This window comes from Vanellus vanellus (assembly GCF_965231255.1).
Source record: "Vanellus vanellus genome assembly, chromosome: 1".
NCBI classification, from domain to species: Eukaryota; Metazoa; Chordata; class Aves; order Charadriiformes; family Charadriidae; genus Vanellus; species Vanellus vanellus.
In genome coordinates, this window is record NC_138905.1 from 211,162,679 (window position 1) to 211,179,613 (window position 16,935).

At 39.1% G+C, this 16,935-nt stretch overlaps 1 protein-coding gene across 1 annotated transcript in view; it reads left to right on the top strand.

The window, feature by feature from the left end:
• SLC36A4 (solute carrier family 36 member 4) overlaps positions 1-16,935 on the top strand; it is a gene marked incomplete at its 5' end in the record, with an annotated part of 109,621 nt that overhangs the window by 7,191 nt on the left and 85,495 nt on the right. Inside the window, 5 exons of the mRNA XM_082490775.1 lie at positions 5,002-5,125; positions 5,909-5,999; positions 7,124-7,212; positions 8,532-8,627; positions 10,240-10,324. Coding sequence (XP_082346901.1) covers positions 5,002-5,125; positions 5,909-5,999; positions 7,124-7,212; positions 8,532-8,627; positions 10,240-10,324 — 485 coding nt within the window. The remainder of the gene's footprint in view (positions 1-5,001; positions 5,126-5,908; positions 6,000-7,123; positions 7,213-8,531; positions 8,628-10,239; positions 10,325-16,935) is intronic.

Consider the following 16,935-nt stretch of genomic DNA (forward strand, 5'->3'; position numbering starts at 1 on the left):
TGTATGAAATGTGTTGCCTTGTACATCAAGCCGCTTCAAAAATAAAACTTTAATGTGGTTTTCAAAGTATTTTTTATGATGCATTGCTTTTCTGTCATTATCAGTGATAGCTCATGGCTTTCAGGTGGGAAGGCAATTATGAAAATGGCATGTTACGGCATTGGTGGATAAGGAGGGAGCAACAGATGTCATCTACCTGGACTTATGTAAAGCATTTGATGCTGTTCCACATGACATGCCGGTCTCTAAATTGGGGAGACATGGATTCTACAGGTGGACCACTTGGTGGATAAGGAACTGGCTGCATGGTCATACTGAGAGAGTTACGGTCAACGGCTCCGTGTCCAAGTGGTGTGCAGTGACAAGTAGTATTCCTCAGGGGTTGGTACTGGGACCGGTGCTGTTTAACATCTTTGTTGGTGACATGGATCTTGGGATGTAGTGCACCCTCAGCGAGTTTGCCAACGACACCAAGCTGTATGGCACGGTCAACACACTGTAGGTGAGGGATGACATCCAGAGGGACCTGGACGGGCTTGATAGGTGGGCCTGTGTGAACCTCATGAAGTTCAACAAGGGCAAGTGCAAGGTCCTGCATGTGGGCCGGCACAATCCCAAGCAGAAATACAAACTGGTACGTAAAGGGGGCTTACAGGAGAGCTGGAGATGGACTTTTTACAAGGGCATGTAGTGATAGCACGATGGGGAATGGCTTCAAACTGGAAGAGGGTAGATTTAGATTAGATATTGGGAAGAAATTTTTCACAAAGAGGGTGGTGAGACACTAGAACAAATTGCCCAGGGAAGTTGTAGATGCCCCATCACTGGAGGTGTTCGAGGCCAGGCTGGATGGGGCTTTGAGCAACCTGGTCTAGTGGGAGGTATCCCTGCCCCTGGCAGGGGGGTTGGAACTAGATGACCTTTAAGGTCCTTTCCAACCCAAACCATTCCATGATTCTATGTTCTATTGCATAAATGACACTAATAAAATAGCCAAATGGTGTGGGGAAACAGATACTAAAAAATACATAGCTTATACCTCCCCAGGACTTGGAAATAAATATTCAACCATAAATGTATTTAGACACCATTTTTTCCCTGAAAGGATGATCAGGGACTTTACCCAAGTGGCTTATAATTAAAATAGGGTTAAAATAGGGGGGCTATATTAAATTCACTGTTGCCTTCCTTTTGGGTTAAGATGATTGCGTAGTGCGGAAGATCTTGCAATGATGAAGGAGCACAGCTATGCTTGAAGTGGTCTAAGGTTGGAATGAGAGAATGTACCAAGAGCACACACTTACAGATGTTTTTTTCAATTGTGAGGCTGTGTGCTGTGCTGTAGTTCACAGAGCTCCATTGTGATTTTTGGCAGTTTTTTGGGTCTTCCTGAGTCTTGTCAATGAATCTTGAGATGGCAGACTGTCTGGAGAAAGGTTCAAGTACAGAACGGCATATACCAAAAAGGCATAAGGAGAAGTTACAGAGAAAATTTTATAGATGTTTGTACTGTATGCAGAAAAAATGAGTAGTTATGAGGCTGAGAAGAAATTTAAAGTCATGGAAGCAAATGCACAAAGGTGAAAACAATCATACCCAAAGTATCTGTGTGTTATTTTGATACGGAGATAATTTAGTGGATCCAGCAGAGAATGAAGAGATGAAAAATAAGAACATACTGTAAAAGTTGTGTATGCTTGAAGAGCATTTATATGGGAGATCATTTAAGTGAAAGCTCAAGAAATAGCATGAGGACAAAATATTCCAGTGCAAAAATTCAAGGTCAGTAACGGTTAGTGTATGAGACATGCACAGCAATAGTTTGTGCTTATGGAGGGGAACTTTTACTCACTGTGTTCCAGCAGTATTTGATTGGAAATGCAAAATCTCTCCTGCAAGTTTTAAAAAAGGACAATTATGATACTGCTGCTAGCTTAGGAAATGGTGTAAAATTGCCACCGTATGTGATCTTCCTCTGCTCAGCGTTCATGAGACCCCACCTGGAGTACTCCGTCCAGCTCTGAGGCCCCCAACACAAGGAGGACACGGACCTGTTGGAGAGGGTCCAGAGGAGGGCCACAAAGAGGAGAGGTGCTCCAGCCCTCGGATCATATGAGGACAGGCTGAGAGAGTTGGGGTTGTTCAGCCTGGAGAAGAGAAGGCTCTGGGGAGACCTTATAGCGAGCGGCCTTTCAGTACTCCAAGGGGGCTTATAAGAAAGATGGAGATAGGCTTTTTACCAGGGTCTGTAGTGACAGGGGAAGGGGCAGAATCTCTGACCTCTGATTTTGCTGTCCACTGGCCGAGTTTGCTTCTGTCAAGTGCTTTCATTACTGGCTTTCAACAATATTGACACCAAATTCAGATGATCCTCTGCTGTTTTCAGGGGAGTTTGAGCTATATGCTTTTAATTTTAACTACCTGGATAAGCTGCTTTCTGCTTTATAAGATATATTGCACTTGTTCTATGGCTTTTCTTTGTAAGTTCCTCATACTTAGGATTGACTTCAGTGCCCTGCTGATGGGTTAGACATCTTTAAGGTTTCATAAAAACCTTAATGATTTGTTGAATGGATGTGGTGGGCTGAACCTGGCTGGACGCCAGGTGCCCATCAAAGCTGCTCTGTCACTCCCCTCCTCAGCTGGACAGGGGAGAGAAAATATAACAAAAGGCTTGTGGGTTGAGATAAGGATGGGGAGATCACTCGGCAATTACCGTCATGGGCAAAACAGACCCGGGGAAATTACTTTAATTTATTGCTAATCAAATCAGAGTAGGGTAATGAGAAATGAAACCAAATCTTAAAACACCTTCCCCCACCCCTCCCTTCTTCCTGGGCTCAACTTCACCCCTGATTTCTCTACCTCCTCTTGAGCGACGCAGGGGAACGGGGAATGGGGGTTGTGGCCGGTTCATCACACGTCTCTGCTGTTTATTCCTCCTCACACTTCCCCTGCTTCAGCGTGGGGTTCCTCCCATTGGAGACAGTTCTCCATGAACTTCTCCAGCATGGGTCCTTCCCACAGGGTGCAGTACTTCATGAACTGCTCCAGCATGTGTCCCTTCCACAGGGTGCAGTCCTTCAGGAACAGACTGCTCCAGTGTGGGTCCCCCATGGGGTCACGAGTCCAGCCAGCAAACCTGCTCCAGTGTGGGCTCCTCTCTCCATGAGGCCACAGGTCCGGCCAAGAGTTTGGTCCAGTGTGGGCTCTCCACAGGGTCACAGCCTCCTTTGGGCATCCGCCTGCACCGACGTGGGGTCCTCCACGGGCTGCAGGTGGATATCTGCTCCACCATGGACCTCCACAGGCTGCAGAGGGACAGCCTGCCTCACCATGGCCTTCACCAGGGGCTGCAGGGGAATCTCTGCTCCAGCACCTGGAATACCTCCTCCCCCTTCTCCTTCACTGACCTCGGTGTCTGCAGAGCTGTTTCTCTCACATGTTCTCACTCCTCCAGCTGCTGTTGCACAGCAGGTTTTTTTTCTCCCCTTCTTAACTATGTTATCCCAGAGGTGCTACCACTGTCGCTGATGGGCTCAGCTGTGGGTCCATCTTGGAGCTGGCTGGCATTGGCTCTATTGGACATGGGGGAAGCTTCTAGCAGCTTCCCAGAGAAGCCACCCCTGCAGCCTCCCCACTACCGAAACTTTGCCACGCAAACCCATTCCAATGGCTAATTTTCAGTACATTCTGTATTTCCTGTCTGGTTTTGTGCATGTATTGTGTTTTCAAATTAAGTAATAATTTTTATCATATTCACCATAACTTCCCAAAACAAAACTCATATTTGGCAGGTTCATTATCACTGTGTACTTTAGAGATGTCAGTTTTCCATACCTTCTTTTAAATGCATCTACAATCTCACCAGTGTTACAGGTTTCACAGTTATTCATTTAGCATCTCTATTTTTCTTACAAAATAAATAAGCTTAGTATGGTTAAGGTATCTAATGTTCACACAAACTATGAAATCTTTTTTTCTTGCTGAATAGTGAAGCCCGTTTCAATGTAGCTAATGTCTTTTGTGGTATTCTTTGATTTTTTTTTGAGTTCTGTAAATAATGTGACAATTCACCAAGGTGTGCTCTTGCATACTCGGAAATTACTCACTTGTGTTTTTTTTTTTTTAAATAGAAAATGTTAAAATCACAGGGGTTTCCTTTTTTTTGGTGAAAAGGGTGGAAGTTGAGACTTATTCAACACATTTTATGAATGGATACTGTGGTAGGCAAGTCTAAAATAGATAGTCTTTTTGTTCTTGGTAGGATTTGTTTTGCTTAACTGTAGTAATTTAAAAATGTTTGTGATTTAATCAGCATTAAACTGGCATAAGCTGTTAGTTTTGCCTGAAAGGCAATTTTGTTCACTACTGGCTGCTTGCTGTTGCTTGGTGCTGTTATTTAGCTGGATGGTGGAGTTGCATTTGTTGACTGCAGAGGTAGTTTGTGCTACTTTAGAAGGTTCATAACATTGAAGCTTTCAAAGCATGCAGCCTAATTCCTTTATTTTGGTTCTCTCGCCAGTGACTGGAGAGATCTTCTGTGGTACCTGTCTTACCTGTCCATTTTAGCATGGGATGACTCTGGGGAGTGCCCTTGCTCACCACTGATGAGAGTAGACTAAATGCTTAGTTTTGCAGTAGCTAATGATGGGTAAGATGAATCTCATCGTTTTGTAACAATGGATGACTCCTCTGTTTTGCTGTATGTTGTATTAGCTTGCAAAATTATCTAAACCATCAACATTTTGATGACACAAAGTTGTTTTTCTTAATGAAAAACTGTAGGGTTTGGCTATGATAAAAATGAGATGGTGCGCTACTTTAAAGAGAGAGAATTTCACGTGCAAACATGTGCTGTGTGTATCTATCCGCCTAAATCAGCTTTGTAGCTATTATTAACACGTGTAAACCTCATGGCACGAAAAGTTGGAGCCATGTTTTACTTCTAAACTATAAGACTGTTTCTAATGCTAATGTAGTGTTAACTCTATTGTACAGACATGGAAGTAATGAAGCCTTTAATTGATGAACAAAATTCAGATGGCATCTCAGATGAAGAGCATGAAAATAATTTCTTGCCAGTTGAGAAGCATTACCAGCTTGATAATGAAGAAGGCATTACGTATGTATTACTTTTCAGTGTCAGCTTGTTAAAATTTGTTGCCTCCAACTTGTTTCTCATGACTAGCTTACTGAACTCTTAAGGAGTTTTCTTGCACCTGCAATACAATTTTGTGGTTCTACATCAGGACGTTGCATAGTTCTGCCGATAAGTAGTCCATTTTGAGTAGGTTCTCTGTTCTTTGGAAGCTAGCAGTGTACTGGTGGTAAAATATTCCAGGGTACCCATTTGTAAAGTGATTGCGTCACTGAAAATCTAAGCACTATTTAAAGAAGGTTTGGATTTGTTTTATTTTTTTGTAAAGAAACTTCAGAAGACTTTGGAAAGTTTGTTAAAGTTTAAGCAGAAGGACTTGTAAAGGTGTGGTTTTTTTTTTTCTTTTGATAAATCTTTGGCTGTCATACTTGTGACTTGAGCTGGTAATTGTTTTGAATGTTATCGATTCTAAAATAACATTGATGCAACTTGGTAATTTTGACTCTGAGGCAAAAGGACAATAAAATTGCACAGAAAATAACCTTTCACAAGCTGGAGGAGGAACTGAAGATCAGACTTGTATGTCCTATTTGAGGGATTTCGCATGTAAAAATGAATAAGAGCATTATTTGAATGCGATGGACGTTCTTTAAAGTAGCTGGACCACCTTGAAGTAGTTGAAGCTCACATTTTATCCCTTTATTAATAAATGACAGGGTGTGGTTTTGGTTTTTCTTTTTTTTCTTTTTTTTTCCCCTACCAGTCTAGGTTTACTTCTAATGTGACTTTTTATGTTTTTATCCTCAGGTTTATACAAACACTTACACACCTCCTTAAGGGAAACATTGGAACTGGGCTTCTTGGTCTTCCACTTGCAATAAAAAATGCTGGTATTGTGGTAAGAATTCAATTATTTTTTATAGGTTAGAAAAATGATCTAGAAAGATCTACAGATATGTGTCTGAGCCTTAAAATCTAAAATCTCAATACTTTTTGTTTGTCCCTACCAAGTTCAACAGAGTTGTGTTCTATTTTTCCTCTTCCATCTGGTGAAGTTAGTACAGAAGATTGAGTTGTTTTAGTTTTTTTGTTTTATTTCTGCTTAGCCGAAGTGTTTTTTTTTTTTTTTTTGGTGAAAACAAAAGCTTTGTCAGAAAAGAGAAACATATTGATTCACTCAGATTCCTATGATGTCTCATGGGAATTGTTATTATGGGGTTGCCTTATCTTTGTCCAAACTTCTCTGGAGCCAGATTGTATGTCCTAGGATGCAGCATCAGCTTGTTAAATCAATCTTGTGTTTCTGCAGAAACAGGGTATAGCACAGCTTGTTTATACTGGGTAACAAACAATGCATTTCTTAAGGCAGGGTAAATTTAATCAAGTGACACATTTTCACCTTACTACTAAATAACCCTGTAATTCTTTATTGCAGGATGTTCAGTTTAAGAAAAAGTTACATGTGAAAAGCATGTACCTTCTGTGAAAACTTTTGGTCAAACTTGTACTCTAAAACCAAATTATTTAATTTGAAAATTATCTATAACTTGTAAAAGTAGAACTTATTAGGGTTGTGGTTTTTTCATTTTGATACTGCACATCATCAAGTCTACTAACGTAAGGGAAAAACTTTTATTGTCGTTGCCACTTCAAAGTGGTTCAAACCACTGTTTCGAATTGTCCAGTATATGCAGTCTTCTCTCTTGAGAAATTTTTTTGGCAAATATCTTAATGAAGCTGTTAGAAGAATGAAGTTGTTCATGCCCATTTGGTATTTATGGCTTGATCGCCCCTGAGTAGCCTTCTGTCAAGTAGTGAACTAAAAGTAAGGAGTGCAATAAAACGTCAATAGCAAATCCCCCTCTGAGAGGGGGAAAAAAATCTAGTTGCATAAACTTTTTAATTCTTAATTTATTTGCTACAATGTGAAATTTTTGCATGTAAAGATTTTCCCCCAGCATATTTTCATGAAAAATTCTATTTATCTCCCGTGTCCTCCCTTTTTTTTTTTTTCTATACCAGATTGGACCAATCAGCCTTGTGTTCATAGGAGTTATATCTGTTCATTGTATGCACATCTTGGTACGTTGCAGCCACTGTCTATGTCAGAGGTAAATGTGGAACTACTCATTCTGTTGCTGAGTTTGAGTAATATTTTTTTCTTTCTTTTCTATTTCTAATTTTTGGCCTACAGAATGTCCTGATGCTGTAGCAATTTCTTCAGATGAGAATCTTGTACTTCACAGAAACAACACTCTAATTCTTACTGTGCAGCTATAAATGATAGCTGTGCTTTGTGCAGCATGGCTTTAATACATTGAAAAAGTAGTTCTTCTCTACTCATACACAAAATTAAGTTGGCTTAACTTTTATTGCCTGGTATCCTGTTCCATGTCTTAGCTGGCAAATAATCAGATCTTTCTCATTGTGGTTTTAATTGCTTAGCTTCAGTCCTTTGGTCCTTCTTTATCTTCATAGCTTTCTTCATAGCCTCTAAATCTGCATAGTTTTGAAAAGTGTCCAATTTATAAATAGCCAGTTTGTAAGTACTTTATAGGAATAAAAGCTAAACTAAGAATTGCTGTTAATGTCTTTAATGATTATGTGTGACCTCTGTCTCTTTGTATTTTGACAACTTGATTCTTCAAAATTGTAGTGCTGAAGGAATGTGTTAAAATGAGTCTAGTGAGCAGATAAACACCAGGTATTCCTCCAAGCGAGATGTACAGTACTGGGAGGGAAGCAATTATTCAAATTTGACTGGTAGAGTATTTTGATTAATAGTGACTTTTATTAAACATTTTTATCTTACTGTCAGGTGTTAAAGAGAAGCAGTGGGAGGGTCTTATTTAAAAAGTGCAATGAAGTTTTTGAACTGAATAGAAACACAAAACTGTTCGTGTCACTGTAGCTGGAAAAGCTATCATATCTGTTTAATGTGATACTGTACTGTGAAGGGATCCTGTCATTCCTGAACTCTTCGCTTTTTCCTCTGTAGTTTTGAACGGCCTTTGAAGATACATAAGACTCAGATCACTAGAACAATTGGGATTGACTGCTTGTCCAGGAAAAACTGTTGAATCCTGTTGAAGTTCTTTGTGACTTTTAGATTTGAGATTAATTTCTTAAGCTGATGACATAAGAATCTAATTTTGGATTAATTTATCAAGAAACAACTTCTGTAAGAAACTGATTTAGTACTATTGAATTAGGGGGAAGCAGCTTTGTGGTTCACGTGCTTGTAGAGTGCTGAATCGCCCTTCCTGGGGGAAAGAAGCCCAAACCATACCTCTAAAATTCAGCAGCAGCAGAATGGTGCCACAGGTGATTACTTATTATAACCCTGGGAGGTCACCAGTGTTTTCAAGGTAGGGACCTAGGCCTTCATAGTTTCTAGTAACGCCATTCTTTCTTCACTCTGTGATTTCAGGATGAAAAAGTCCTCACTGGGGTATAGCGATACAGTTAGTTACGCCATGGAAGTGGGGCCCCTGACTGCTCTTCAGAAACGAGCTTCTTGGGGACGGTAAGTTGGAATTAGAATTTAACTTAAATAAATTTGTTATTAAAAATGAATGGATGCACCTGGAATGGTTAGGAGTTAGGTTCCTTTTTACTAAGATGTCACCTGCTTTAAGAATGTGTTCTCTGTGCTTAAAGTATTTTTGTGCAGTGTTATTTTTTATTTTCTGCAGCCAGCTAGTAGTGGTTACATGGGAGGACTGGGGAGTGTCCCTGTTAGGCAGTTCAGTTTTCAGGTCTACAAGAGCTGTGAGGAGAAGAATTCTGCTTAGTAGTACGGGAAGAGACGTGGTATAACCAGAAATGCATTCTGTGTTGTCTAATGTAGTGAAGTAATTTAAGTTTTCATTCTCTTTTACCATGAACACATATTTCTGCATCAGAGCGGCTCTTTAAGCAGGTTGATACTGCAAATGCGAATTACTTGAATATATTTATTCTGAAAGGAATCAGAGCAACTGTTTGATTCCTGTTTAAATATAACATACAAATAATGGAGAAATACTATATTTTGCAATAATGGCATGCAGATATTAATAGCTTGTTGTCTCTCTTAAATACTTTATCCCTCTTTTAACAAATACCATTATTTTTTCTTTGTCGTCTTGCTGTATAGCAGTTTATGGTATGACTACACAGTAGTGAAACTCAGAAACTCAGATGTGTTATTCAATGTTAATTTAAAATGGGCTTTTTTTCCTCACTTGAGGAAGAATTTTTTTGGTCCTGTTATTTTCAAGGATGTAGCATCTTGCATCATGTGTTTTGGGTATTACTTTGTTTCAAATAAGAAAAAAAGTGAGCTACTCTTTTAGGATCTTTTGTGCTGACTTCACAGGAATGGAGTAGAGATCAATTAGAGGGAAACTTGGTTTGTAGTGAAATATAATGACAATTTTGTAATGCACCAAAGAGCTACAAGCCACAAATGAGAATTTGATTTCCAGAGATGCTGTGCTGCAGCAAATCCATTCTCTGAGGCAGATCTCTGCTGTACGCCCGGCTGGAGCAAAGAGTTTCATTACAGCGTGTCTTCAGGCCACCACTGCGTATAACATTTTTTGAAACAATCTGAACCATAGTTCTGAGTGTTTTTTCAATGAGATACAGTGTCTGAATCTGTGTTTGGATACATTGATATGGACCCACTTAGTAAGATGTGATGATGTTTGTTATCTTGAATTGCTGAAACATATAACTTAGACTGTATGAGACGTTTCATCTCTGGTCCGGGTGGAAAAATGCTGTGTTAGGGGCTAACGGACGCCAGCAGCATTTATACGTGCATTGGATATGTATGTCTGTTGTTTATTTTTGTACCACATTGTTAATTCTTTGAATTTCATTTGATGCGACTTTAAAATATGAGGACCTTTTTTTTTTTTTTTCTTGAGAAACTTTGATGCCTACTGAATATTACCTTAAAAACCAAACACATACAAAACCACCCTGTTTTGCTGTAAGTGGAACCTGCATTGCAGTGCTCATGAGATTAATGTGGCATTTGAATCTAGCATTTTGACTGCTGTAAAAGGGAGCAGTAATTGCATCTTAGGTAGAAATGGGTTAATTGTTAGGATCCTAAGTATAATGTATGTTTGTTTTTTCTTCCTCAGGTATATTGTCGACTTTTTCCTAGTGATAACACAGCTGGGATTTTGTAGCGTTTATATTGTGTTCTTGGCGGAAAATGTGAAACAAGTGAGTAATGTTACTGTATGGAAACAGTTAAGGTTTTAGATTCGTTTTTTCTCACTTTTATTTCCTATCCAACCTAACCAGCAGTTAGTACATAGAAGATAGTATGGTTTTTTCCTCCCCTTGTAGATGAGTATTTATATTGTGTTTAAAAGGTATTCCAAGTTCTATGGATGAAAAACCCATGAAGATGAGGTGAATTTGTGTATTTGGAGGCTGGATACTCTAATTTGCATCTTGGAAGAGAAAAAGAACCCCACCAACCTTAAAAACTGCAGTCCCACTGTCACAATCTATCTCAATACCTAAAAATCCTATTTTACATCTGGTGTCCTTTCGCTAGCCTTCTGAAGTGGGGATTTTTATTGCATCCGTTGTAATGTAAGTTCGAATTGAAACTTTTTCTATCAAATGCATATCAGATCAATCAGTTGTTGTATATGTATTTTGACCTTAAGCAAAAGGCAAGACTGAACACTTGCTGACCTTGGCTTTTGTCGATTTTGAAAAAAAACAAAACCTTTTCAGGAATCCTGTTGCTGTTTTCTTGAAGGCAGGTTGAAAGATCTTACAGAAAAACAACCTCTGCAAAAACAGTGGCCACAGAGACCCATGACATGTACCCTGTGAATGAATTAAAGTCATCAGCGATTCAGAAGTCCCACTTCCGAGTGTATTTGATTCAGTTTGCCCTGGGCTCTTTCCTCTGGGAGGGAGAAGGCTCTGGTTTCTTCCTGGCAGCTTTCTGTTGCAGAAATCTGTCCCGTAGAGGGCACCAAAGAACACAAATTGTCACTGTTTTAAATCTAATTATTTGGGATAGTGGAAGGATGAGGCAGATGAATAGAGGGAATGGGGCCGATGGGGAATGAAGATAAAGGAAAACCATAATAATATCGTTACTAATACCACTTCTTGACCAATATCTCTGCGTTACGCTCCGTACTCTTCTGATAGTGATTGCATGTGGGTTTCTGCAAATTAAGCCCGCTGGAACCAGTGGAAACTTCCACTGAGATCTTTTCTTTGATATTCTTGATAAAACTAGTACCAACGCAAATTTAGTAGTCTCATCCTTCCCTTTATTTACTGTTTCAGAGAACTAAGATGTGACAAAAGATTTTAAAATGTTTCTGGCACATGAATGGAATATTCATCAGTCCAGTGTATTTTGAGGTGAATATTTAGTTAGACACACAGTGGTGCATGTGAGTCTAAATATTTATTTCATCTTTTGAAGTCTGTGAAATGTTTGATATACCCTTCTCACTAATGGGTATGTAGTATAACTTCTGGTGCTAAGTCTTTTTTGATTAGTGCCTGTGGGATTATAAAAATGTTGGCTGCATTACATGAGTGTTTTCCAAACACTTTGTGCTACAAGACCCTATTTCCAGTTACATCAAATTTCAAATGAAGCTTTTCTAAGAAACGTTTTCCCGGGGCAGTGAAGAAACTCAGGTTGGTGGTGAGAGTTCTGGTTAAGACTAGCAGCATGCAAATAAGGGGCTTACAGTTGAAGGTGTCCGCAATTGTAGAAGAATGGTGGAAATGGAACAGACAGCTGGAGGCTGACTGCAGCAAGATTGGAGCAGCAGCACACTGGGATAGAAAAAAGAATCTATGCCCTAAAGAGAGTGGTCCCTTTTCATGCCATAGTTGTTTTGCTTTTCTGGCTTGAGTAGCAGAAGACCTTAAGTCAAGAGTCTTTGCATTTAGCAGCTTGCTTGTGAGTGTTTGCTGAGTTCTCCGGAAAAGTGTCCGTTTCTCATTGTTTGCTGATAAGGCTTTAAAAAACAAAAACCTGTTCTTGCTGTGTGGGAGCACTTTATTAGATCTTTAGTACTTTCCAGATGACCCATCAGTGGGATGCTACATAATGGAATTTTGGTGTTTTTTGTTTGTTTGTTTGTTTGTTTGTTTGTTTGTTTTGTAAAAAGGAAAAAAAAAACAACCCCCAAACTTAGGAAATTGTACTTAGACATAAAATGAGAATTGTTAAAAATGTTGCAAAGTTGAGTAATAATAAAATACCAGAACTAAATGAAGCATGAAACATTTCTTTGGCCTTTTCATGCCAAAGTACAGCATTATAATATAGTCATTATCTGCCTGGTTTTGTGCCAGATCTGGCCTTGACTATTTTACTGGTTGTTGCTCTGAGTTGAATAAGGAAGGAATTAGAAGGAACCAATGAGCTCAAAGACTAATGTTAATGTTTTGATCCCACTAGATGATGAAAAGTCCATAGGCTGAATGACAGAATGAGTGGGTTTTGAGATACAGGCAAGGAAACAGTGATCTCAGTTGAAGAGACTAAGGAAATGGAATTATTTCTTGCTTCTGAGATAGTTCTTATAAGAAGTGTGTTCATCAGTTGAACTGAGTTTTCTGCAGTCAGTAATTAATTGTGTTAGTCATTTTCTGGGTGCCTGACATCAGGAATCTGATAACCAGATTTGCACAAGTGTTTAATCTTCGTGGATACAGCTGAAGTTGTTGGATGCTGTGCTTGGGATATGTAAATGAGACATTAGGTGAAGCACTCCTGTAAAGAAAGCTGTTTCAGGCATCACGCCATCATGTAAGTTAATGCTTGAATAACTGAAGTAACTTCTGGTGAAGCCACCCTGTGGCTGGGGACATCGCTAGCCTTTGTAGTCACTTCACCTAGTGATTTCAGTGGCTGTGTACTTCCTTTCTAAAACCATAATGATATTTCCTCATGTGGTTTAGGGAAGTTTTTGTGGAACTCTCAGGTACGGTCATGATAAGCACAGAACAAAATGCAGATAATGTGTGTTCAAAGTGGAAGTTGAACAATATTCACTGGGCTCTGTGATATATACAAAAGAATATGTATGTATGCCGATTTCAATAACAGGTCTATTGGATGGATAAGTGAAAAGATTTGTCTAAATTGGCTGATATTCTGGTGATATTTCAGATGGTGTTGCTTTGTTTAGGAAAAAGTTACAATGTTTGCTGTTCCTGGCCCAGCATGACTGCCATGTGCAGTGATGCAGTAGCAGATAGCAGCAGAAGATTGAAAATGATTGTTGTCCAGAATAGGAATTTGACATTCTATTAATTTAAATATTTAGGAGACTATGTTGGACAGATAGTGAGTCATAGTCTGTCCTAACACAATCAGCAGTAAACTTGCACTGAGTTAAAAAGCATATGAGTAAGAGGTTTTTTTTTTTTTTTTTAAAAAAAGTTCTCCTGCTTTGTATTTTGTTGCTTGCTAGAACAGTTTTAAGTGTTATCTGACTATTTAAAAAAAAAATCTAGTAAAATACTTTCAAAGTGATGGTAATGTTAGCCCGCACCCGAACAAATCAGTATAATTTCATCTTCATTAGAGTTTTCCTTTGCTGCTCTTTGCTGTCAAATCTCCCACAGCCAGTTGCTCCGCTCTAATGGGGATAACAGTGATCCTTACCTCTTACAATTTTTGCATTTTGCTTTCCAACCCAGCTTTCTTCTACCCATCAGTCACTCTTGCCTGTTTTTTTAGCTCTCTCACAAGATTAACTTTTGCTGGATTTTATCTGGTGTGTCTCCTATAATCAATGTATAGGAGCACTATAGAATAGCTATTAAAGCTACTTTATTTATAAGTTGATTTAAAGGTGTATATATATATATCTACAAAAGGGAAGAAGCTGTCCTCCCGTGCTTTTATATCAGTATTACTGTGTCCCTGGTATCAGTTACATGGTATATGTGTGTGCATGTGTACATAAAATTCACCCCCAGAGTATTTTAGTAATGCAGAAACCTGTGTATAATGGACATAATGAAAACAGCTTGACAGTCAACAGTTGAACTGAAACTTTCAAAAGTTTCTTTTTTTTTTAAAATAAATTGAAATATTAATTTTGAAGTCATGGGCTTCACATTTTGCTGTACGTAAGTAACAGTGGAGAGTAAATTCCAGAACCCCCCTCCTCGCTCAGACTGCTGTCTTTAGCAGTGTTATAGCTTACAGTAACCTCTTCGTCTGATGGCAAGCTGATCTCTGAAATACTCTGCCTGGGATAAGTGTGTGCTCTTTCAGCATTTATTAGGGGATAAGTGGAACTTAACTAACCATTTCATATGTTTTTTTTTTCTCTATACAAGCTGTAATCCTCCATAGGATAGGCTTTGGGAAACAGGGCTGTTTCATGTAGGGCTCTGATTTTCTTTTTTTATCTAAAGACTTATAGCAGAATAATCCTCTGGGGTGGTCAGATCTCCCTAGGGTGAAGATCATAACAAATAAATAAGGCTTGTTCAATTTTTTTGAGCAGAGTTATACCTTCATACAATGATAGCTGTGACCACACAGAACAAAGGTGGGAAGAGAGTATCTATACTCTCCAAAGATGGGAAAAGAAAACTTTATATTGTTGAAGTCTGTCACTGTTGTGCTCTGAAGACAAAGAGAAAGAAGTGAGTCTGGGACCAAATGGGCTGTATCTGAGAGTGCTGGGAGAAACCTAAAGTCTTTGAAAGACTTTCGGAGTTGGGGAGGTCCCTGACAACCAAGGAAAGGCAAATGTACTTATCTTCATAAAAGGCCAGAAGAATAATTTGGAGAATTACAAGACAGTCAGCCTCTCTCCTCTGCTCAGCATTCACAAGACCCACCTGGAGTACATCCAGCTCTGGGGCCCCCAACATAAGAAGGACATGGACCTGTTGGAGCAGGTTCAGAGGAGGGTCGCAAAGCTGATCAGAGGGCTGGAGCACCTCTCCTATGGGGACAGGCTGAGAGAGTTGGGGTTGTTCAGCCTGGAGAAGAGAAGACTCTGGGGAGACCTTATATCTAGTCTACTCAAAATATTAATATCTGTGCTGAGCAGGTTCAGAATTTTTTTTTTTTTTTCCCAGCTAGAGTGTCTTTGCCCTGACTTCTTTAAATTGTTTTTCAAGGACAGGATCTGATTCAAGCTCTTGCAAGTCATGGCCTCTGTGTCCTTCCTCTGGTGAATGCTGGGGCAGGCAAGGGTGCGGGGAAAGGCGTACATGCTTCCAGTATTGTAAAGCAGACTACAGTGTTGTGGTTTATTGTAGGAACATAACTCGTATCTGAAATGTGCAAGCGGGAGGTGAGGAGCTAGGGTCAGGGAGTCACAGTCTCATAATTTTAGCTGGCTGTGTTTTGCCGATTCTGCCTCAATATTCATTCATCTGATGATGGTTGTGGAGAGTTTGTGTGCAGCTGCAGTATGTTCTGTGCTTTGCTCATATTTTTTGTGAAAATAAAAGGCAGAGAATGATAAAAGACTATTTTGTATGACCACACTTACCTAACACAACACGGAAATGTGTTCCGATCCTATCATCGGGGTAGCTGATCACAGTAGACCTGATCTTGAACAGAATTATGTAGAATATTGTATGCTACATTTTCCAGCCATATTAGCTAGTAAACTCCGGTTGAATGCCTAGTTGGGATTTGGTGGTTTTAATAGAAAAAAATCAAATATTTCTGATTTTAGGAACTTTTTATAGGGGTTTGTTTGTAAAAATAGAATGTCCTTGTCTTAAGAGACAGCTGAAGTGTTTGAATGCTTGAAACGATTTGAGTAGAAGCTGGTTTATACTGTGGTATCTTAAAAATGTATTTTAGAACCTAAACTGTATCCTGCCTGCAGTTATTTCTTTAGGAATAATTTTTTTTTTTTTTAAACAGCTCATCAGGCTTACAGACATTTATATAAATGGAAGGCATATTAGGCTAAATATTTATTGTAGCTGAGGTTTTCAATGGGACTTACCTGCTTAAATCACACTGTAATTCTTAGAAAACCCTCTTATGTGTCCTTACGCGCAGACCAGCTCTGGCTACCTGTGAGTACACGCAGCAAGTAAGCACGCGAGACTGTTGTTAAAGTGAAAGGCTGTTAAAGTGCTCGCTTTGGATTTCTGTTTTAAGTATGGTGGGAAAGTGGGAAGACTCTATAGAGAGCTTTACTTCATGTGACATCAGGGAAGTAATTTGGTTAAGTGTTTGACGTATTGCTTGGCAAAGCAGAGTTATTGTAGCTGCGGGAATTCACTGGAACTCAGTTCTAAATGTATTTAATTCTTTGTAGCTTTCTAAAAACGTTATCTTAATGAAAACTAACAGATGTTAAATGTCTTGTAAGTGACACTTACATTCTTGCAGGTGGAAACCACCTATGTTTCTGGAATGACTGGTGCCCTCTGTTTTCATTTAAAGCCAGATTTCTGGAAAACATGTGGTTGCAGAATTGTACCTTTTATTTTTCCCTTTTTCATAATGAAAAAATCTGTCTAGTGCTTTTTGTTACAGAGAAAATAATTTTAAGTTAATTCTGTCTTCCTGAGTTTGAGGATTGTTTGAAACAATGGAAATAAAGTGAATTGTGAATTTTTTTTCTCATAGACTTGTAAAGTCTGAGTTTTGGCAAACTTGCCAATCTGAATGAGTCAGTTAACATACACTTGGGTTTACCTTATCAGCAAATTCCCTCTGCTTCATGAAAGTATTACAGTTCCAATGAACCCTTGATTGCCTACCGTATCTCCAGCCTGTCCTCTTTTCTACCCCTCATCCTCTTCCTCAAAGTCACAGTTACCTGTAAAATAAAATAGAT